Below are 24,086 nucleotides of genomic sequence, written 5' to 3'. Positions count from 1 at the left end.
CCCCCCCCCCCCCACACACACACAAACACATAGGTTGAAATGGAAAATCTGGTTTGAAATCTTCATGGAGGACTACAGCATTTCAATCCTGAATCTGATTCACTCCCTTTATTGACTTATTACTGTATTAAAAAATAATGTAATTGGGGCTGGGAAGGTGGCTCAGTGGTAGAGCGCTTGCCTTGCATGCATGAGCCCTGAGCTCGATTCCTCAGCAACACATCCCTGAGCTCAGTTCCTCAGCAATACATAAACAGAAAAAGTTTGAAGTGTACTGTGGCTCAAGTGGTAGAGCTCTAGCCTTGAGCTGAAGAGCTGAGGGACAGCACCCAGGCTCTGAGTTCAGGCCCCATGACTGACCAAAAAAAAAAGAAAGTAATTAACTATGGTATTTTTGTGGTATATCCTTTGAATATTTTGAAACCTTTGAGTTTTTATAAGAATTTGTAAAATATAGCCACTCTGTTTTTATGCTGTTTCAATATTTTAAAATCGATGTGATGGATAATTCATTTTAGAATTTAACTGTATCATATATATGCTTTGAATTGCCAAATGAGTTACATTATTAGAAAAAGACTTAGCATAGCAAAGACAAATTATTTTCACCTGTCCTCTATTAAAATTGATATGGGTAAAAAAAAAAAAGTACCAAAAGTCTACAGACATAGGGCTTGAAATGAAGGATCAGGCCTGGCAGTTAAATTAAAAAAATCTAACTGCTGTTAAAGCAGAGTTCTTGGAAGCTAACACCAGTTCCTGCAGGACAGCCCAAAGATGCAAGAGGCTTTTGGTCTAGGGTTTGATGGTAAAGCAGAGCTCAGGGGACCAAATAAAGGTGAAATAGTATGTGATGGAATTGTTTTCAGAATAGATGAGTGTACAATTTCGAAGCAATCAGTGATTTACATTTTTATTTTAAAGAAAAGTAATTTATAGGATGTAGATGAAAACATTACCAAGAATAAAATATAGCTTGCTTGGTTCTCTCAGCCGATCACGTGGTGTCAGTGTTCTGACTTGAGGCTATGCCTGTACCTTGCTTCCAATCACACTTTAATGTCCATCTGCTATTGGCTGTCCCCTATTGATTGTCCCCTGCTATATAAAATCAAAGGAAATTTAGTCACACCCTCTATTTCTACCAATATTTTAGAATGAACCTATTATTTTCAATTCTTTAGTTGGTTCATTCTGTAATATGCAATCATCAATTTGAGTTTCTACCTTTTTTGGATACATGTCATTAATGTAATTCTTGATGTCCCATCCTTTTAAGATAAAGTTTCTTTTTTTGAAAAACAGAGATAGGGTCTTACTCCAGACTCAGCCTCCTGAGTGCTGAGTTTACAGGGCTGTACTACCATGTCGAGCTAAGACAAGGATAGTCAGTGCTGTTACTATTCTTTCTCCCTCCTATTTCATACCTTGTGGTCACATGAAAGTATGCTAGTATTGTCATTCTGTCCTGCAGGGAGGGATTGGAAGAAGATTTAAAGGGAAAATCAAAAGCTAACGATACATGAGTGACATAAAAATACTAAAAAAAAGGTCTCAAATCTCATTCTGTGTATTCATGTAGAAAGACATATTTGCAAATGGATAATGCAATAATATGTAAAGGGAGGTATTATCTCAGTTCATTTATTTTCTCCCCATAGGTCAGGGATTAGAGCAATTTATATGACTGTTAGAAGTGACCCCTTTACTATGTTGAGAAGACAACGTTTTTCTCAAGTCAATTAGGCATATTTAAGAACATGGGTAAGACTTTGCTGGCATACTTTTGGCAAGATAATTTAAATGGCCTGCTTCAAGATCAATATGAAGGTAGTTAATGATAGGTTTAAAATTGTGAATGATACATTGTATGTCCTATGCATTCAACAGGTTTGTCTGTAACAGCATAGTCCTTGTAGATTAGTTCAGTATTTTCACCAAAAGTATAAGGCTTATGTATGACTGTTTCTGGAAAGCCTTGGTACAATGATTTGTGAATTTTTTCCCTTCTTTCTTTCTCCTCCAGATTTTCATCACTGTGAATTGCCTAAGTACAGATTTCTCTTCTCAAAAAGGGGTGAAAGGACTTCCTCTGATGATTCAGATTGATACATACAGTTATAATAATCGCAGCAATAAACCCATCCACAGAGCCTATTGCCAGATCAAGGTCTTCTGCGACAAAGTGAGTAAAAATAACAGTTTTACTTGGCACCTTGGTTAATGACACTTTCTCTACGTCACCTTGTCATGTCTAGTGGTGTCAAAATAATGACTCCACCAATCACAGCAGGAATGGTTGATCTTTTATTCTCCATTCCTGTTAAATACATAGTCACCAGTTAAGTGTCCATTGATTGTTTTTAATTGATCATTTTTTTTTACCACTCAGTTAATGACTAACGTTATCTTGTGCCTTAAGTCTGTTCAGTCTGTAATAAGAAAATATTCTAGACTGGCAAGCTTAAACAATAGAAATGTATTTCTGGAAGCTGGAAGGATAAGATTAGTTCAGTTCTATGACTAAAGCCTTCTTTCTGGCATGTAGATGAACATGCTTTTATTGTGTCCTCACATGGTAAAAGCAAGAGACAGCCATCAGTATTTTTTTTTATGAATTTTTAAAAAATAAGGACACTATCACATAAGGCTCCCACCTCATGACCTCATCCAACCCCAAGGCTCTACCACATCAACATCAGCTCATTGGTTACAAGAGCTTCAGCATATTATTTTTTTTTGGGGGGGAGGGAGTGCCAGTATTCAATATTCAGTCATAACATGCAGTGTTATGGTCTGATTCACTTAGACAGCTGGTATAGTATCAGTAGGTTTTTGGAGGCTAGACTATCATGAAATGGAAATCAAAACTATAAGTTCATCAGTATACATGCACTCAGTAAATATGTACTTCCATCTTCCTGAGTCCTATCATCAAGGAGATAAAGCAGTTAGAATGGTGTGTTTTAGCTGAGTACACATGACTTATACATCCAAGCCTACCTACTTTGAAGTCAAAATGTAAAGCCAGAACAAGCAGAAAAAATCCAGGGGATTCTATCTCCTATTAACCAGCAAAAGAAGCTGTCCTAGCGATATAGTTCAAGTGGTAGAGCACGAATGATGAGCAAGAAATATGAATGGGAGTGCAAGGCTCTGAGTTCTAGCTCTAGGACTGGCACACACAGCATGATTTAAAGTCCTATAGTTAGGTGACAAAAGAGTTTTACAAGTGTATGAATGAGACATCCATTATTTCAGCATGTATGAGGGGAAGAGGCCACCTGAGGACCAAGAAGGAAAAGTTACAGAATATCCCCAAACACTCACCAGAAAGTACAGCTTTCTGAGCACAGCATGTGAGACTGGAGACAGTTTCCTCCAGTTTTCTGGTCAATGCAAAAGAACTGAGTAGTGAAGTGTTTTGTTCTCAGTAAAAATTTGTTAACTGAAGTTCTCTACTAAGACAAACTGTTGAGAGTAGAATCAAGTTGAGGTAGCAGGGGAAGAAATGTGGAAAGAAAAGACAAAGTTGAAAGAAACATGAAAATGACGATGGGAAGGGATAGAGTGTAAACAGAGCTTAGAAAAATGACTGTTTTGTATCAGTTTGTGAATACACCACAAGAGGGAGCAAGAGAGCCAGGAAGTTGGAGAGATTATCTGCCCACTCATTTCCCTGAAGACTAACAAAAACAGAACAGGAAAAAAAAAAAACCCAAAACAACAACAACAACAACAAAAATAAGACAAGAACTCTCCCCAAATCACATCTAAAAGAGAGATTATTGAGCTTGGTGTCTTATATCTGTAATCTCAGCTACTTGAGAAGCAGAAATAGGAGTATCATAGTCCAATACCAGCCCTAGGGAAAAGGGCAGAGAGACTTTATCTGAAAAATAAGCTAAAGCAACAACCAGTGGCTTGGCTCTCGTGTAAGCTGTCAGTTCAAACCTAAGTACTGGGGTAAGAGGAAAAGAGAGAGAGAGAGAGACAGAAAACAATCAAGTTTCCTATGGCCACCAGAGAATACCACAAACACATGACAGAAAACAAGTGAAATGTTTCAAAATGAGCTAAATGAAATTAAGGGACTAATAAAGACTGTGCTGACCAACATAAATCACACTTGAAAAACTCACCCATGAAATGTTTCTAGCATAGAATGACTTGAAAAGAGATAGATTAGAACTCAGGGAAGAATTTAGAAAGAGATGATTAAAATATTTCAAAAGATAACACAAGAGTGACTAATAGGGTAGATATGTCTCATCTCAAGACTATACAAGTTCGAAAACAGCACAACTTTAAAAATAAGAAGCTGGCGCCAGTAGCTCATGCCTGTAATCCTAGCTACCCAGGAGGCCAAGATCTGAGGATTGCAGTTCAAAGCCAGCCCAGGCAGGAAGAGTCCTTGAGACTCTTATCTCCAATAAACCACCAGAAAACTGGAAGTGGCGCTGTGGCTCAAGTGGTAGAGCTCTCACCTTGAGTTGAGCTGAGGGACAGCGCCCAGGCCCAGAGTTCAAGTCCCATGATCAACAAGAAGGAGGAGGAGGAAGAAGAGGAGGAGGAGGAGGAGGAGATGCAAAAGAAAGTAATGGAGAAGAGAGGTAAAGATCTTGTATTCACATACTAGGAATCTTTGGACAAAAAAATGAAAACAAGGATTAGAAGAAATACTTAAAATGCAAAGTATTTTAAAATACAAAGTGATATACCATATACTTGGAAAAAACGATTTAGGATGACCCAGGACCAAATAGTTAAGCCATTGACCTTGGAGAAAATAGAAAAAAACTTTATTCCTTATTCTATCTAAGTAAGATAAATAAAATAGTCACTAGTATAGAAAACATTTGCCATCAAACTTTTTTCCCCAAAGTCCTGGAGCTTGAACTCTGGGTCTAAGCACTATCCCTGAGCTCCTTTATGCTCAAGGATAGATAGCACTCTACCACTAGAGCCACAGCCCCACTTCTGGCTTTTTCTATGATTAATTGGAGATAGAGTCTCATGGACTTCCCTCCCCCAACTGGCTTTGAATTTCAACCTCAGATCTCAGCCTTCTGCAATTATAGATGCGTGAGCCACCAGTGCCTGGCAACATCAAACTTTTCAACAGTAACTTTTTGTCAAAAGAAAATGTTATTTGCCAGGTGCCGGTGGCTCACGCCTATAATCCTAGCTACTCAGGAGGCTGAGATCTGAGGATCACATTCAAAGCCAGCCCGGGCAGGGAAGTCTGTGAGACTCTTATCTCCAATTAATCATAGAAAAAGCCAGAAGTGGGGCTGTGGCTCTAGTGGTAGAGCACTCGCCTTGAGCTGAAGAGCTGAAGGACAGTGCCCAGGCCCAGAGTTCAAGTCCTACAACCGACCTAAAAAAAATAAAAGAATTAGATGCCTGATATTTGATTGCAAATGATTTTATTACAAATATTTTCACCAATTTTTAACTTCCTGATTGAGCTTTGTGTTATCGATTCTGTTTCTTCTACATATGATGATTTGCTGGCAGATTCTGAAGAACTGAATGTCGCTGGGTACATGTGGGCCAGGAGGCAGCCACAGGAATCAGGAACTAAAAACTGACCTGAAACGTAGGGAAAGTGGTCAGGCTGGGGGTTCCCTGTCTGGGGCAGGGTGTAAACATGGTGCCAAGAGTTCTCCTGCCCTGAGAAAATGCGAGAAGCTGTCAGCACCTGCATGAGGGGTGATAAAGAGAAGAATGAATGAACAAACAACTAAAGAGGAATTAGGGAATTACCACCAGCTCTGAAGGAAAGAAAAGACTTGTTGTGGTGCCGATCAACCAGTAAAATAGGATACAATTTGGTAATTGGGCAAGAGCCAATGGAAAAGTCAAATGACAAAGCACAGCGTACAAAAAGGCACTGAATAATCAACAGTCTTCTTCTATTTTGTTGGATGTACACCATATGAAAATGCTGATACTTCTAAGCACTGAGGGACCTCATACCTCTGTGCCCATAAAGGAAGAGATAAATGCCTTCCCTCAGTTCTACCCCTGTAATGAAGGGTTCCCTCCTCCTTTTTCGTGGCACTAGAATTTGAAGGAAGGACCTTGTGTTTGCCAGGCAGGCATTCTACCACTTGAACCACTCCCTCCTCCTTTTTGTTTTTAGTTTAGTTTTCAGATTGAGACTCACTCTACCTTTGCACAAGCTGGTCCTGAGCTGCAATCCTCCTACTTCTGCCTCCTGACTGGCTAGGATTATAAACATGCCCAATTACGCCTGGCCACTGTAATGATTTCTTAAAAAATTTCTAACAAGTGAAGGAAACATTTTATAGAGAAGTCAAATTTAACTTTAAAACTCTCTCCATGCCCAGGAATGAATTTAATGGGGCAGTGCTTCATCCGATGACACTTTATTATAATCAGTAAAGCTACTTTGACACTGGATTAGGGAACTGGATCTAGTCTTTCCATATGAATTCAAAACTAACGTTCTTTAAATAGGTACAATACCAAAAAAGGAGACAGTCAGCTGAGATGGACACACTCCTGGTTAGAAGTACAGTACATAGACTCGTGAATGTTCTCAACTGTCAGAACAGAGGTCTGAACTCACTAGAGAATGGGGCTTCCTGTTCCCCCTCTTCCCTCCATTTTGTTTCATGGTCACATGATTTGTGGATGTAGGACAATACCGGTGCATGCTTTGATAATGGTGTTTGGCTGGGCCTTTTGTTTGTTTTTCTCTTTAGGGAGCTGAAAGGAAAATCCGAGATGAAGAGAGAAAGCAGAACAGGAAGAAAGGGAAAGGCCAGGCCTCCCAAACACAGTGCAACAACTGTGAGTTTCCCTGTGCTGAACGGGAGGCTCTGTGGGTGGGGAACCCCTAAGGAAGAGGTAGAGAGAAGAGGGTTGCAGGGAAGGGATAGATAGGAAGGGATGGCCTGAGCCCCTAGCAGCGACTAATTTTCTATGAAAAGCTGATAGAATCACATGTGCAATATGATTTGTAATGTAGGGACCGCTAGATCTCTGGGGGCCCCACGGCTCACTGGTTTTTCTGTGTTTGTGTGGGGTAGGAAAGAGGCATGCAACGTGTGCTCACATCTATATTTATAGTAGAAAGCCGTGAGCTTTGGTTAAGATGGTTCCCAGTCATGCATAACTCTGTCCTCTATGGGTTGGGTGGTCCCTTCCAGCCGCCGATGGGAAGTTGGCTGCCATACCTTTACAGAAGAAGAGTGACATCACCTACTTCAAAACCATGCCTGACCTGCACTCACAGCCTGTGCTCTTCATTCCTGACGTTCACTTTGCAAACCTGCAGAGGACTGGACAGGTAAGACTCTGAAAATACCCACCTGCCATCCACTCAGGCAGCTCCAGAGTGGTTGAGGAAAGTCTATGCTGTTTCTCTCAAAACATGGATACTGACTTCCCAAAGGGCAGAAGAGAGTGGGTAGATGTTAGTGAAAGAAGGGCTCACAGTGCAATGAAAAAGGATGGAAGGAAGGAAGGAAAGGAGAAAGGGAGGGAGGGAAGGAAGGAAAGGAAGGAAGGAAGGAAGGAAGGAAGGAAGGAAGGAAGGAAGGAAGGAAGGAAGGAAGGAAGGAAGGAAGGAAGGAAGGAAGGAAGGAAGGAAGAAGGAGAGAGTGCTTGTTAAAACTTTGTCAAGAGGTTTAGCTGATACAATACAGCACCACCTAATGGTAGGAAATATAACTGCACCTATGGCTTCCTAAAGCCACACAAGGGGAATTTTTTTTCATTAAGACTCAGCTTCCTCCAGCAATTTTCTCCTAGTAAATTAATATTATCCATTGAATAGGTAAATAATTCCTCATCTAGATATGGGTGAGAAATAAAGTTAAGTTTCCCCCTGCTTTAGAAAACAATAACAAAAGTAAGTTCTGTCTGTGAGGTATAGCTACAAATGAAGGAAAGATGTAATATTAATCAAAACAGATGTCCAATAACTAATTCATTATGGGTAGCTTGGGTTTATGGAATATTATGCAGCTATTAAAAATATTAATCACAAAAACTATGTACCATCATAGGAACTATTGTAATAATGTTATAAAAAGAAGGCCAGGTTCTGATGGTTCATGCCTAAAATCCTGGTTACTAAAGATTGTGGCTCAAAGCCAGTCCAGGCTGAAAAGTCCATGAGACTCATCTTTAACTAACCAGCAAAAAGCCAAAAGTGGAGGTATGGCTGAAGCAGTAAAGCTCCAGCCTTGAGCAAAAAAGCCAAGGCACTGAGTTCAAGTCCCAGTACTGGTGCACGTGCATACACACACACACACACACACATACACACACACTCATCAATTTGTGTCTGTAGAGTACTCCCTAATATCTAATTGTACTTGAAGGAACATGAACAATTACCCATGAGTTGAATTAACCATTCACTATTAATTGTCAATTTACTATGAGGAAAATTGTTGATGGAGTCTTCTTTGATCAAAGAATTTTACTGAGTTATGAGATAATACTTGTAACTCTATTTTTTTAGCATTGTTTCTTTCACATGATAAATTAATGTGTGTGAAAGACAAATAGTAGTATTTTCTTTAGATCATCCAGAATTGTCTTTTACCCGACCAAATGAGGTTTGATTTCTGTGCAGCTTAGTTTCCTTTCAGATCTACAGTATCTTTAAGGGAAGGTCTGTTTTGAGAAATAAGGTCTACCAGAATGCTCAAGTTTCTCTCTCTCTTTTTTTTCTTTTTTTTGTCAGTTGTGGGGCTTGAACTCTGGGCCTGGGTGCTGTCCCATAGCTCTCCAACTCAAGGCGAGCTCTCTACCACTTGAGCCACAGCACCACTTCCGCCTTTTCTGTGGTTTATCGGAGATAAGAGTCTCACAGACTATCCGGCCCAGGCTGGTTTTGAACCGCAATCCTCAGATCTTGGCCTCTTCAGTAGCTAGGATTACAGGTGTGATCCACTGGCACCCGGCTAGCTCCTATGTTTTGTGTGCAGATATTCTTAAGACCTGACCTTTGTCTGCACTGTGGTCTAGCAGGTGAAGTCTTCATTAGCTTTACTGTCTCTTCTTCAGTATTATTTCACCACCCAGAATTGGATGTGTGGTTTCATTATGGGACACAACAATTAAACACGCAGAGGGCTTGTTTTTGTTTTTTGTGGTTTTTGTTTTGGCCTGGTTATTTTGTCATTGCTGTTAATACATGGTGCTACAATACCAATAGCTTTTCCTTTAAGCACATTTTCACTAAAAAACAAATCTCATATTTCTGCCTTGCTTGGGCACAGGGAAAGGAAGAATTTTATAATTTAGTCAAAAAGGAGAACCAGCAACAAATTAAAAAAACAAAAAGTTATCAGGCATCCGGTGGTGGTTTGTCTGTCCTAACTCCAGAGTTTCACGGAGCAAGGTTTCCACTCATCTAGAAGAGGAATAATTGAGTTAAGCTGTGCTTACTGTCCTCTGCCAGGGCTCTGGCTACAGTGTCATGTCCCCACTGACAGCCTGGTCTACTCTCTTGACAAGATTTGTCTGAAATCACAAAGCTGTAAATGAGTCTTAACAGAAGCCAGTCCGCTGCCTTCCCCTGCCTCTCAGTGCCACAAGATGGAAAAACAGCCTCAGGATGATTAGGAAGGCCAGTGCAGCAGTCTTCCTTGGCAGGTTGTTGGCTTCAGTAGTTGTAAAGCAGTTCCTTGAGCAGTGTCCTTAGGTCCTGCTATCCAGAGGCTGTCTTCCCAATGTTCCAGGCCTCCCTGGGATTCCAAGCAAGGGAGTTGATGCGGAAGGCTGCCCTGGCAGCCAGGGCACACTCAACAGCACTCTGGAGCAGCAGCCTGCTCCGGCTTTTAAAGGTTGCCTTTGCTGAGAGATAGGGTGTCTAGAGGCAGGAGGAAGAGGCAATGCCGTGGCCCCAAAGTAAGGATGGGACTGGGGTTGGCCAACTAGAACATGTAGCATGAAAGGAAGCAGAGGCAGGCTGATTTACTACTTGTGGAGGGGAGGCCCACAGTGGTTGTGCCCCATAACTACTGCAGGTGTGAGTCTTACTATACCAGCCTCACACAGCCCCACACAGGGCAGAGCCCACAGCCTCAGTCAAAGGCCAGTCCTGAGCCATGCTGAAGGTGTTACCTCTATGAACCAGCTCTTTCTATTCACGTGAGAACACTGGCTATGGGAAACCACTTTTACTACCTGTCTTATGTCCCTCTCTCCCCCATTATCTTATTGACCTGTGTGTGCACTGGAGAACATTCTTCAAGTAATCATCAAAAGCTAGCATGAGGGGATAGTCATAAATACAAGTGACTGAACCCAAGAGGACCCTCGGCTCTCTCCTACCCTCTGGGAGGGTCCCTTGAATCATGATTGGTCAGCATTCTCCAAGCACATGTTCTTGTATTCATTCAGATTCCCCAGCCCCCCCAGTTCCCCTCTCCCTTTCCCGGTACCACTCTCTCTCTCTCAAGTCTTTAGAATTCGAATCTCTGAAGTGATCCTTGGAGATTACACTCATAATAAGGCCTCTGGGTGTGTTTGTTAGACATACTTAGGTTTGAAAACACATGCTTCAAAAAATGAAATTAGTCCAATTGGTGCAATTGTTACAATGGCAGACAAGGAAGAAGCAGTAGGTGGTTCTGTGAGAGGGAGGAACTAATCATGAAGGCAGTGACAGGGACCCTCCGTGAAGCAGAGCCATCCAAGGGGATGAGAGAACACTACAAGACTGTGTGTGTGATCAGATCACCAGCCAGCTTTGCCAAGAGCTGTCTCTTAACCTTACTAGGGTGTCAGGCAGGGCAGATGTGTGACTTTAACATATAAAGCAACCAACACAGTACCAACCACCACCAGGAACTTTGCAATGTAACTGTGTGGCCCAGGCTCCCTCCCTCCACCGTCACCGTGACCAGTGCTCTGCACACCACACTGAACCCTGGGTTCGAAAAATACCACAACTTACTCTCCTTGCTGTTTATTTATGAAAGCACAAAATAATGCAATGCAACGACGATGAGGAGGCTACTGATGCAGAGCTGAGCCAGTACTTGGAATGACTCATTTCAGAGAATTCTAGCTAACCAGGTTTGTTATGCAATAAGGTCTAGTCTTGGCAGCTTCCTGGGAGCTGCCAGGAGTCTTAGAAGTCTACCCAGAAATGACATCTGTACTGAGCTGGCATCGGGGGAGGCCTAGGATGGGCGGGAACAGTGACTTAAGGGGCTGAGTCTTCAGGCTGCTTTTGAAGGATATATGTGAATGGTTGATACTAATTCGTATATTGTTTCTCACACCGACACATTTAGGCTCGTAAAAGGCCGACAATGTATAGAAATACTGAGGCTCGAAAGATACGTGGACACAGCAAATCCCCCATAGTTCCATCAAATACTAAAGATGCTTTATAATGAATGTTTTAATTCTGATTCTTCCCGCCTCTGGGCTGACCGTTATAGGTAATTGTCCTTGGAGATCTTCCTTTGGGCTAGGCATGCCTGCCAAAGCCACGTCACCATTACCAACTTAATGACAGCGACTTCTAATTTTCTGTGTATGTGGGATGTCATGGCAACCCAGATTCCTTTTCAGTAAACAGGGGGGCCTGCTGGCCTGCTGGCCTGCTGGCCTGCTGTCGGACCGCCTTGCCCTCCCCCCCTCCTCCCCCAGCCTCAGAGTCAGCTCATCTGTGAGTCACATGGGATAGGCATCCCAGGCCTTGCTCCAAGAGCCACACTGCCAACCAGCACCTTTCTAAACCATGAATCTAGATTCCCACCAGCATATTTTCTTAATGTCAGAAGCAAGATTTGGCTTAGGGCTGTAATAATCTAATCAGACTGACTTTAGCTAGAAATAATCAGATTTTCCATTTTATTTCATTAAAGAAGAATCAACCCCAGGGAAAATGTGAAGAGGTTAAATTTTGTGTTTCTTTACACACACACACACACACACACACACACACACACACACACAATCATTGAAAATTTGCCTTTTGTTTTTTTAAGTGGCAATTTATACCTTAAGGAAGTCTATATATCATGTGATGCATTTTCACTCTTGTCTCTGACCTACAGTAAGACTATTGCTTTGTTCTACAGGTGTATTACAACACAGATGATGAACGAGAAGGGTAAGACACTCAATTATTTCCCCTAACCACCTCAAGTCTGTCTATGTGAGTGACATGCTCCTTGAGCTCTGGGCAACTCTGGGCAGAAGGTGGGACCTTTGCTTGTGTCTTAGCACTGAGAAAAGGACTGTCTAGGAGGGAAAGCTGGGGGATCATTTTCTCTCTAATCAATTCCCTCCTTTTCCTTCCTACCTTTGAGTGACAGTTCATTTTTCTAAGTGACCTATCTCTTCCAGTCCATCTTTTCACCAACACTCCATTACAGAAATCCTCCTTGCTACCCATTGTTTGGTCCCAACCTAAGATCAAGCTAAATCTGAGCAAGAGCTGTTCCACTTCAGTACTACCTGAGAACATACTTGCTTCTTGCAGTCTTGGCTCTAGGCAGGTTTGAGTGCTTGTCATCAAAGGTTCCAGAATCTTCTTCATCATGCTATCTGATAGTGATAGGATGGACGCATGCTCACCTCAATAGGGTCCTGCAGCTTTTTATGGGTAGCCAAATCCTCAAAGTGCTTTCTATCCTTCACTCATTTTATAGACTTAGAGTTTTTGCACCAAAAGGAGCCTTCAAGGTCATTGAGCTGACCTCTCCTGGTCAATGGTAATGTCTATAGTATGTCTTTGAGATGTAGTCAGCCAGCTTCTACTTGAATATTGCCTGTGATGGAGGGTGCACTGTATGTGTGGTAGCTCATTACACTGTTGTTTCTGAGAGCTGGAATCCAGTTGACTTCTTTTCCATTAGCTATCATCTTCCTTTCTGGGTAAGTCTCATTCACATTCAGCATTCAAATATCATTTCTGTCCTTCACTGTCCTTGGTTAAAATATAGGTTTGCCTCTCACTCTGCTACTTTCTCTCCAGAGGATGCGACTCAATTTTTTAATAATCTCCTAAAAGTTGACTTTCAGAATAAACATGTATTCTGAATCACACAGTCTACAGAATATAATGAAATAATTCTTCTTAGGACCTGGATACTATTTTCTCTCTTACAGAAAACGAGAACTGCATTTAATATCTTTTTATATTCTTGGATATATTAGATATAGATAACTAAATCTTAAGATTGGTCAAACCAGAACATCCCTATTCTTAAGTAATTTAATATGTTTATATGTAAAGTATTGACCAGTTAGCAAAGCAAGTAGAATAGATAGCACTGAGTTCATCGTCTGTGTTTCAATAATTTGCAGACTAAGAATGGTTTTCTTCTTTTTCCAACACTTGGAAAAAGATTGAAAGAATGATGATGCATGACTTAGGAAAATTGTATGAAATCCAAATATCCATAAAGTTTTATTAACACATACCATGTTAAGTCCTCTATGTATTGGCTAAGACTGCTTTGGCACTATAGCAGCAGAACTGAATTACAATAGAGACCAGATGGCCTGCAAAGCCTACATGTTTACTTTCTGTTTATAGAGCATTTATCACTTTTATCCCAAAGGGAGAGAATTGCAAAGGAGTGAAATGATTCCCCAACTGGTTAAGGACAGTATCTTGTCCAGGATTTAAACTCTTATTTCAGAATACTGTGTTTTCTAAATACCTGTTCAAGAGCCAGGTGGGATGATGTATTCCTGTAATCCTAACACTCAGGAGGCTGAGGCAGGAGGATTACCAGTCTAGGCTATATAGCAAGATCCTGTCTCCAGGAAATGACAAAGGTTGTTCTTTTTATCTTGGTCCATTAATAATTTCTGATAGTAGGAGCAAACAGAGATGATTGTCTAATCTGTTGTTCACATATTTTATAAGACAGCATGGCATTGTAAAAAAAAAATGTTGGCTTTGAACTCAACAACCCAAGTTCTGTTCTTGGACTGCCAGTTGCCAATGTGTGGCCAGAAGCCAGTCCCTTGATCTCTGGGCTTCAGTTTCTTCAGTTTTACATTTGATAATTTTGTATAAGAATATCACTTAGCCGGGAGCTAGTAGCTTATGCCTGTAATCCTAGCTACTAACGAGGCTGAGATGTGAGGATCTAGGTTCAAAGCCAGACTAGGCAGGAAAATCCATGAGACTCTTATCTCCAGTTAACCATCAAAAAACCAGAATAGAACTATGGCTCAAAGTGGCACAGCACTAGCCTTGAACAAAAGAGCTCAGGAACAGGGCCTAGGCCCTGAGTTCAAGCACCACGACTGACAATATGTAGTAGAGGTAGCAATGTCACTTAGATCCATCTAGCATTATTAACATTGCATTTAGTATGGAGTAAGAAAAGGAAGATAGGAAAACTTAGCATTAGGAGTGAGAAGTACTTAACTCTAAATGTCCCTTGCTGTATAGATCTCACTGTGGATCTGTCTCATCTCAGATAGTCCTTTGCAAGCTGGCTATGTTGACATGCCCACTGAACTACTTGTAATTCCCCTGGCTAGTGAGAACTACCCTGTGTGATTGCACAGTTATGACACCTAAGACCCAAACCTTATACTCGTGCATCTCATTAGTACTTGCTGGAACAGCGTGGACAGCATTGACGTCTCAGTCTTCATACATGGTAGGTCCTAGCTTATTGATATATGGCAATGTAGTGCTTTAACATTCACCAGATACCTTGTCTGTGCACTGCATTGAGTTCCTTATAGGCAGCCTCAATGTATTCTCCCCTATTCTCTTCCTATTTTATCTCCTTTTGATAAGGAGGAAATTGAGACCCCCAAGGGATTAGAAAACTTGTTCAAAGTCACCTCCATAGTAACTGAGCCCATGTCCAGCGACACTTCCCATTACCTGCTCTTGCCATTGTGCCCTATTGCTTCTCAACTCTTGACCTGTGGTTTCCAAGGAGACATCAAGGGGACACGTTCTCATTAGGAAGGGCTTTTTGGCCTTGACAAAAGCACAACTTGGGTGATCCCTTGAAGTTTCACTTGAAGTGAAACCCAGATCTGATGAGTACGTACCTGATTGAGGAGATCAGGCTGAGGCTGCCATATGCATTACTCAAGCCCTGAGCAGATGCTTTCTTCACTGGGTTTTGCACAGTCTCCATCGGGATGGCTCTTGGGCTAAGTTTCTTGCTCCCCATGGCTTTCTGCTTAGTGTCTTGGTTTGTCATCCTGTAGAACATGGCATTCCAGAGTACTTGGCTCCTTGCTCTCTAGAAATTTGACCATAAGTCCTGGTGCTCTAAACCATAATATGTTTGATTCTCTAACACCTGCGATTGCCTTCAGCAATGCAAGCCTCTTTGCCCTTAAGTATGTGCCTCTGACTGGGCTTGTCATCCTCTTACCCCAGTCTTGAATGGACAAGAGGCCGTGAGGGCAAAAGTCCCAGATCCCCCTCAGCCCCTCTCAGTTCTCCTCTGTGCCCTCAGCTCTTCCAGTGCTCAAGGCCTCAGCAACAGCTCTCCAGTAAAATGTCTAAAAATCTCTAGATAGATTATCAAGTTCTTGGCTGGAACAGTGGTCGGCCATCCCCTGTAATATTTTAAGCAGCAACAGAATATCTGTATTAGCCTTTATAATGATATGTCTGGGGCTTACTGACCTATTTATTGCTAGTTGTGAGCTCACATCTCTAGGACTCCTTTGTGTCTATGCTTTATTACCAGTTGTATCCTATATTACCAATACTCAAAACTAGGGGCTGGGAAGGTGGCTCAGTGGTAGAGCGCTTGCCTTGCATGCCTGAGGCCCTGGGTTCGATTCCTTAGCACCACATAAGCAAAAAGAAAAAAAGCCGGAAGTGGCGCTGTGGCTCAAGTGGTAGAGTGCTAGCCTTGAGCTGAAGAGCTGAGGGACAGCGCCCAGGCCAAGAGTTCAGGCCCCACGGCCAGACACCACCCCCCCAAAAAAAATATTCAAAACTAGCATTAACTAAAGTCATTTTGGGCTGAGACCTCAAAAGAGTAATTTGTTGAAACTAAATGAAAGAAGATAATTTCCTCTTGATGGAGGAGATGTGGCTCCAGTCTTTTAGGGATGTCCTTGCCCATTAGCATGCATCACTTCATAAGCAAAGTTATGAGACAAGCAAGCAATATCTCTCCTTTCTATACATTTTTGGGGAAGTCTTACCAATCATTCAAACATAGTATAGTTCAGATGCAAGGTTGCCTTTTCCAAGGGTGGCCAGAGACCACTGTTTCTCATCTGATACTTTCCCAATTTTTTTTGTCAAGTCCATGCCTGAATGTGCTGCTGGCCCTGAGTCATTATACATCTTGACCACCTTTTCCTTGTTCTCCAGGCTTTGGGGCTGTAATGCAGTATCATTGCCTAGGCCTCAGATTTGTACTTGACTGGCAAATAGGCCAGTCCTATCTGCCCTTCCTTTCTGACCTTGCTTTGGAAAGAATCCAAACAATCAAATTCAAAACTCATAAAAAATGGATTGACTCCCACTGGGTTTATAGATTTGAAATTGTAGAAAAGTATATTTGAACTCCCAGGACTTCAAATAGTTTATCCAAGATGTTATTTTAATGGCAAAGTCCATCATGGCTCAAAATGAAGTACATCAAAAATCAACAGAAGTGGAAAAACAGAAATAAATTTTGTTTAGTGAAAAAAAGAACTGCTAGCTTAGGAAACTTCACACAGCAGGAGAGTGATTGGCGACATTTCAGGCTACTTGCTCATTACTAACCAAATGACCAGTGGCTGCTATGTGGGTGAATTCTTTAATCTTCTAATCCCGAGGACATGGTCATTCTAGGTCTAAGATGTGACATATTACTATGACCTGCATTTATGGCAAAGTTGAAAGAGAAAGGCAGAGAGACTAATGCTTTAAAAGTTTATTATCACCTTCCACAGGGACTTGACCTTTAGAGTTCTTTCTAGCTGTTTTCAATATTTGACAAACTAGAATGTAAAATAAGAAAATGTGGATTCCTTTTTCTTAAAATTAGTTTTAGAATTATTTTTACAACCGACCACCAGTGGTTCATGCCTATAATCCTAGGTACTCAGGAGATTGTGATCTAATGAAAGTGATTTGAAGCCAGCATAAACAGATAAGTTCTTGAGACTCTTATCTCCAATGAACTACCAAAAAAGCTAGAAGTGGAGCTGTGACTCAAGTAGTAGACTGGTAGCCTTGAGCAAAAGAAGCCCAAGGACCATACCCTGAGTTTAAGTCCCAGGATAGTTTATCTATCTATCTATCTATCTATCTATCTATCTGTCTGTCTGTCTGTCTGTCTGTCTGTCTGTCTGTCTGTCTGTCTGTCTGTCAACTTACCTATTTATTTTGTCACCCCTTCCATTGTTCTTCCCCCATTTGTACAAATCCCAAATCCCACCCATTGCCTCAAATTACCTGGTTCTATTTTCACGTATATACATTGAGTATTATGACTATATTGACCCAGGTCAAACATGTTTCAGGGAATGATGAGTCTTAATGTTATTTCTCATCATCCTCTCAGATTTACTGGTGGTCCTTGCCACCAGCATCTGATGGTCCTTAAGTTTGACCATAGTGGTAGCACAGACAGTTTGGTCTTGGAGGATCAATGGGAATGCTCTTTGGACATATATGCCCTATTTAGTGTCTTCTTCAAATCTCTCCAGCTTGTACCCACCAGTTTCATCTTCATCATGCACTTCAGGGGTGCTTCCAATGAATCTTGTGTGTGTGTTACATGTGTGAATTCGCTTGATCCTTCTCACAGCCTCGTTCTAAACTTCCATACCATTAATGAACTTGTATCATGTATACTTTAGTTGATAATATTTGTGCTTATTTATGGATCCAATGTAATAACTTGCCACACATATACAGTATATAATCATCAGCCTAGGGTAATTCACCTATTTCTGTTTCCTCAAATGTTACAATTTCTGTCATCAGCCTCCTTTTAGAGATAAGCGATTTTAGGTCAAGGCCAGAGAAGTGGAAAGCAGGGATTTAAGTCAAGCTAATCAGTTCCCAGAGTTCCTGTCTGAACCATTCTGTTGAACTACCTGTCTATGATTGCTTCCTGGGCCCATGAAAACCTGAACAGATGAAAATTTCCAAAGCTCTGTATCTGCTTCCTTGACACTCTGAAGAATAACACACATGTAAGATTTCTCTTGAGCATTTTCTCTGGTTTCAGTTCTTCCAGTTTTGGTTTCTCTTAATCAGTTTTTCTCAGCGCCAATAAAGACTTTGGAAGGAAGTGTCTAACCATAAGTACTAGCCATCAGCACTTGACACCATGCACGATCCCAGCACTGTGGTCATCCAGGAGAGGGGGGACTGGAACCTCCTGCAAGGAACAGAAGTGGATTTGTTACTGGGTCTGGGAACTCCCACTATTCAATTTTCATCTGTTCCAGCCAATGGGGAGAGAAAATAACAGGAAGCCAGATTCGCTGAGTAACTTTATTATGGGGGGGGGGTCCCTCAAAGCCAAGGTCCAGTAAGGTGGGCTTCTTATCATTTCCATTTCCCTACCGTGCCCTAAGGAGATGGCAAGAGGTAAACAGACAGTCAGGCCTCTGCTGGACTGCTGTGACTTGGGAAGCACAAAGGCAACAGTGCTCACTCCCCTCCCGGTGCTCTGCCTTGATTTTCTGAACAGGAAAGAGGACAGAGGTACAGGTTGGAGGGAGTACCACCCACATCTCTCATTTTGGAGAGATGAGGAGCAAGGTTTACTTCTGTGTCCTAAGGACAGTGCTGTGCATATGCTCTCTCCCAAAGGGAGGGCATAGGCCTGTAAGGGGAAGGAGGTGGGTGTGGGGGTGGCATGGCACAAACGAGGAACAGGACAGGAATTGGCCCATGCATGGTAACATGTGTGATACCTTGCCTTTGGTGCTTAACAATCTCTACTCTTCTTTTCTAGCAACAGTGTCCTTGTTAAACGGATGTTCAGGCCTATGGAGGAGGAGTTTGGTCCGGCACCTGCTAAGCAAATTAAAGAAGAAGGCATTAAGCGAGGTATCTCTCCAGCTGGGTTGTACCACAATGAGCTCACAGTGTCACCTGCCTGTGGCTCCTTGGAAAGCAGGGCAGAGGGGCTTGGTGAATTTTTCTCCACACAGGAAGTGCATAGGCTTTTCCCTCCAATGTGCTAAACTCTGTTCTTTTAAGAATAAGATTTGTTCTTGAATGAGATTTGTTCTTTCTGCATACTGGTTCTTTCTTTTGCCTTGGGAGAAGGGAAATACAGATACTTACTCATCCAGCAGGGTGAAAAGGAAGCTCTTACTGTCTGCGTGACAGTCATAATTCATAGGAACCAGTGATTCAGAATTATTTAATAGATGGAAAAATCTTACACAAATAAATGAGCCGCTGTTTCCTGTGACATCACAACGTACTCATTTAAGGATTTATTTTCTTCCTCTTCCTCCTCCTTCTCCTCGTCCTCTTATTATTGTGTTTTTGTTTTATCAGTCTGGGGCTTGAACTCTGGGCCTGAGCACTGTCCCTGAGCTCCTTTTGCTCAAGGCCAGCACTCTACCACTTGAGCCACATCGCCACTTCCAGCTTTTTCTGTGGTTAATTGGAGATGAGTCTCATGGATTTTTCTGCTTAAGCTGGTATAGAACCATGATCCACTGATCTCAGCCTCCTTAGTAGCTAGAATTACAGGTATGAGCCACCAGCACCTAGCTTATTTGTTTACTGTGCTAATACTAAAGTTTGAACTCAGGGCATGGGCTCTGTCTTTTTCCCTCAAGGCTGATGTTCTACCACTTGAGCCACACTTCCGCTTGTAGCTTTTGGATGAATTGGAGAAAAGAGGATCATAGACTTTCTTGCTTGACTGGCTTCAAAACTTAGCTTCCTGAATAGCTCAGAATATAGGCATGAGCCATGGGTGCCTGGTACTTAGTCAAGGATCTCACTCTATTTCCCCTAGAGGGCAAGAAGGAAGGCTGAGAACACCATGTCTTACCCAGTCTGTCCGTACTATCCCTAGTTGTCCCTCACAGGACATTTCCCTGGCACCCTGTTGCAGTGACTTACCCTGTACTGGACTTGTAATGACTCAAAGAAGACTCAATGTTAAACAAACATGAATTTTTTTCTTACTGAGAAATTTCTTTTTTTTTCTCTCTCTCTCTACTTGTTATAATGGGATTTTCATTATTGTCAGGGACCTCTCCTGTACCCTGCCTTAGGCTCCTGGAGTTTGTTGTATGACCTTGAATAGGACCTTCATCCTGTCACTCTTCACAGTTCTAAACTATAAAGTGTGGGTGACAAAGTGCCCCCCCACCAAGAGTTTTAGAGAGGACTGATGAGTTACATACAAAAGATACTTCACTCCAGCCTGCTCACAGTTAGAGCTGTTAACTTTAACATTAGATCTGTATCTGGTAAGTTACACGATCCTAGTTGCATATGAGTGATTGTTTTTTCAGAATAGAAAGAGCCCAAATGCATGAATGTTAGCAAGATTTAAGTCTGTAAAAGTCTCTCACAGCTCATCATCAAATAGTCAAGCACATCTGATCTCCATTCCTGGATGCCTTTCTACCCTATACTTTTAGAATTAGGGCACAGTCACCCAGAAATTAAGAATGACACAGACATGCATAATTGTAGCTTACCTCCACATTTAGTACCCGAGATTTCAGAGATTGTGAAGCCAGCACAAAAACTGCCACTAGAAATGGTCTTGTATGATTAAAAGTAAAGCTGTGTCCTTTGAAACAACTAAGTCCTAGTGACACAGGAGAGTGCAGTAACCCACCAGCAGCAAGGACACATCTCCTAGGAGTGACTTTCCTTCCAAAGATAGTAGCTTCTTTGTGGAAAAGGACAGAGGAGTTAACCCACTCCTGGCTTAGTGCTCCTACTCTGAGCTACATTTGACAATCTGGGTCAATGACAGTTCCTACCATGCATCTTTCAGAAGTTCTTCAAGAGACCAATCACAGTGATCACCAAAGCCATCATTACTGAGTGTTTGGCCTTTACAGCCTCTGTCAGGGTCACTTGGGGGTAGCTGTGCAGCTCTCTGTCTTTGGCTGTATGTTTGGGCTGTGTGATGATTGTCTTTACTACCTTGGCAGAGTGATTTCAACTATTACTTTGCCACAGATGCAGAGTTAATGAAAGCCAACCCCCTGGGCAATCCCCTGGGAGTGAGCTGTAAGCCCAGCATGCCTACCCAAGTGTGACTCTCAACAGACCGCAGGGGAGCATGGTACTGCCCGCCTGGTGTCCCTTCCCACCCGCCCCAGAGCAGCAGGGCACCTTCAGCACTTCCCAGCCGTGCCACAAGCAAGTGTGGCAAAGACACTGATTTGGAAAGCAGATATTATAAATGGATGGTAACCAGGCTCACTTTAATAGAATGTGCTTTGAGGTTTCCTAGGGCTAGCCTGATGGAAATTGCTTTTTCCCTTCTCTCTCGAATGCTTTGGGGAGAAAGCATAGAATTTTCATCTGTAACAGCCAATTTTCCCCCTTGGATTTAATTTCCTTTATCTAGATGTAATTGGGATCCTATCTCCTAATTATTTTTCCACAAGTCCTCTTATAATAACCAGTAGGTTACGAACTCATTTTAGCTGAAATGGAGGCTATAAAATATTCCTTCTAAAGGACTAAATTTAGAAATCTATGGAGACATATCCAGTCTACTTATTTAACAGGTACTTAATTTTTATATTCGATAAAGAGAAGAAACTGCAGTACTTAAGTCTGTCTCCTTTCCCTTCCCTCCCCTTCTCTCTGCCCTTCTCCTTCCCCTTTCCCCTATCTCTTTCTCCCTCCTTGCCTCCCTTCCTTCCTCCCTCCCTCCCTCCCTCCCTTCCTTTCTCTCTCTCCTTTCCTTTCTTGGAGCAGCAGCCAACAGCTATGATCTGGGCAGTGGTGGCTGTCAGGGAGATATCTCTGGGCTCCATTTGCACACCTCTAGGGATTCCTGGAGTCCCTACCATCTCTTACTCTATACATGCTCAGATTTAGAACGTCATTTTGCAGAGAAATGACTAGAAGAGTTGTCTTCCACCTTGTGGAGACACTAAGACCACAAATGCTTCCTAACAACTTCTGAGTTGAGGACAAGTGTTTGTTGTGTGCCAGGCCGGTACTAAGCAGCCATGTAAGCCATGTGTCACTGAACACTAACGTTACCCTATGCAATAGACACTAGTGTCCCCGTGGCATACAGAAGACCCAGGCTGGGACAGGTGAAATGACTAGAATGGTAGCAAGGACTGAGCTGGGCTCCAACCTGGCCTCTGGAGATCTGGGCTAAGCTGCTTCTTCCACTCCCCTGCCGGTGTCACATTTCCCTCCTGTACCTGTTCCCCTGCTGGCCATCTGGCCAGAATCTCCACCATTTCCACTCTCACTGGGGCATTGATGCCCCTGCCATCTTCCTAACTCAGATCTCTCCTTAAGGCCATCTGCCTGGATCTTCCCTCCCCCTACTCTGGCAAAATTAGGCTATGTTTTCCTTTGTAACTCATAACTTCATCTAGGTTATGTGAAGTCTCCCTGCCTCTTGAAGTGGACCACACATTCCCTTAAGGCTAGAGGCCAGGACTTACTGGCTCCTGGCTTACAAGGCCTAGGGTCCTAGTAAGTCATCAGCAATATTTATTGTCGGAAATTCTTCAAGAGACTGATCAGAATGATTACCAAAGCCATTGTTAGGGATTCTTTGGCCTTTGCAGCCAAATAAATAAACAGGAAAGGAAAATCATCGGGAGATGATGTACTCACCGTGAGAAACTCCCATGTGAACCTGGGTGTCAAGGCATCTTACATCCTGTGGTGTTTCCCCATTGTTAGTTTACTTGTCAAATCCCTAAGAGTCCCCAGTCATGGGAGCTCTATGTGGATGACTCAGGCACTCTTATAGAGTGTGACCTAGACCCCACAGGGGTCCAAGCTTATCAGTGATGTCAGCCTGAGCCACCTGTGTAACAAGAAGCAGATTCTGGGCCTGTGTCACATGACTTATCTTGTTCTCTTTCAGTGCTTTTGTATGTGAGGAAGGAGACGGACGACGTGTTTGATGCTTTGATGCTGAAGTCTCCTACAGTGAAAGGACTGATGGAAGCGGTAAGACACAAGCCCTGTCAGCCTCCAGCCAAGTCCTCTTTAGCAAAACCCATTTATTCCAGTGCAGCCATGGAGGTGGTGTCGGAATGAGCTTCCTAGAGAGAAAGGAAAAGCTGAGGTCTGTGGAGATGCTGATCTCTTGGCCCAGGGTTTAGCAGCATCTTAAGAGGGGGACTTGGTAAAACTGTCTTGCTATTTAATCTGGGCAGTTCATACTTTTACTCTTTCTTTTTTTTCTTCGTGTCTTCCTCTCTGTCTGCCTTCCCTACATCTCTCTCTTTTTTTTTTTTAATGATCATTCATGTTGTAGTATAGACCAACATATCATTCTTTATCATGGCTGAATTACATTTCACTGTGTGGATTTACCATCTTTTATTTTCACTTCTGTAACTGATGGATGTTGGGTTTTTCCACTTTTTTGGCTTATTGGGCTTGGAAATTTTTCTTCTGTTGTATAGTTCTTTTCATTGGGATGGAGTTCTGCTCCCTGCAAAGGAAAAATAAACCCGAAAATGAATGCAGGAAATAGGATCTGCATCTCCTCAAGTGAACCAAAAAGTTTTAAATGTCTATAAAATTGTCAGAAGACAAGCAAATGAGCTTATATAAAATAAACATATATAACACGATACAATTATGTAGTCCTCTCTCAATGTCCAAGGTTGGTTCTATAATACCAAGCTTCCTGGATGCCGAAGTCAGTTAGATAAAATGGTGTAATATTTACAGTGAACCTTTGCATGTCCTCCCAAATACTTTAAAGCATCTCTACCCAATCTATAAGAGATAACATAATTTAAATGCTCAGAGTTGTACTGCGTTATTTAGGAAGTAATGGCAAGAAAAATGTCTATACATGTTCAGAACACACATAACTTTAAATATATATACATTTTTGATCTGTAGTTGGTTGAATCTGTGGCTGCAGAGCATGTGGGTACAGAAAGCTGATTGTCTACATGTGTATGTTAGTAAA

At 42.1% G+C, this 24,086-nt stretch overlaps 1 protein-coding gene across 1 annotated transcript in view; it reads left to right on the top strand.

Moving 5' to 3' along the window:
• Positions 1 to 24,086, top strand: part of Grhl2 (grainyhead like transcription factor 2) — a 129,471-nt gene that overhangs the window by 96,410 nt on the left and 8,975 nt on the right. Inside the window, exons 9-14 of the mRNA XM_042672982.1 lie at positions 2,027 to 2,185; positions 6,735 to 6,822; positions 7,182 to 7,321; positions 12,087 to 12,118; positions 18,921 to 19,015; positions 23,022 to 23,107. Coding sequence (XP_042528916.1) covers positions 2,027 to 2,185; positions 6,735 to 6,822; positions 7,182 to 7,321; positions 12,087 to 12,118; positions 18,921 to 19,015; positions 23,022 to 23,107 — 600 coding nt within the window. The remainder of the gene's footprint in view (positions 1 to 2,026; positions 2,186 to 6,734; positions 6,823 to 7,181; positions 7,322 to 12,086; positions 12,119 to 18,920; positions 19,016 to 23,021; positions 23,108 to 24,086) is intronic.

The sequence above is a fragment of the Dipodomys spectabilis genome, unplaced genomic scaffold (genome assembly GCF_019054845.1).
Source record: "Dipodomys spectabilis isolate Male_0828 unplaced genomic scaffold, ASM1905484v1 ptg000783l, whole genome shotgun sequence".
Lineage (NCBI taxonomy): Eukaryota > Metazoa > Chordata > Mammalia > Rodentia > Heteromyidae > Dipodomys > Dipodomys spectabilis.
Note: the sequence above shows the minus strand (reverse complement) of the source record. Positions and strands in the feature narration are given on the sequence as shown.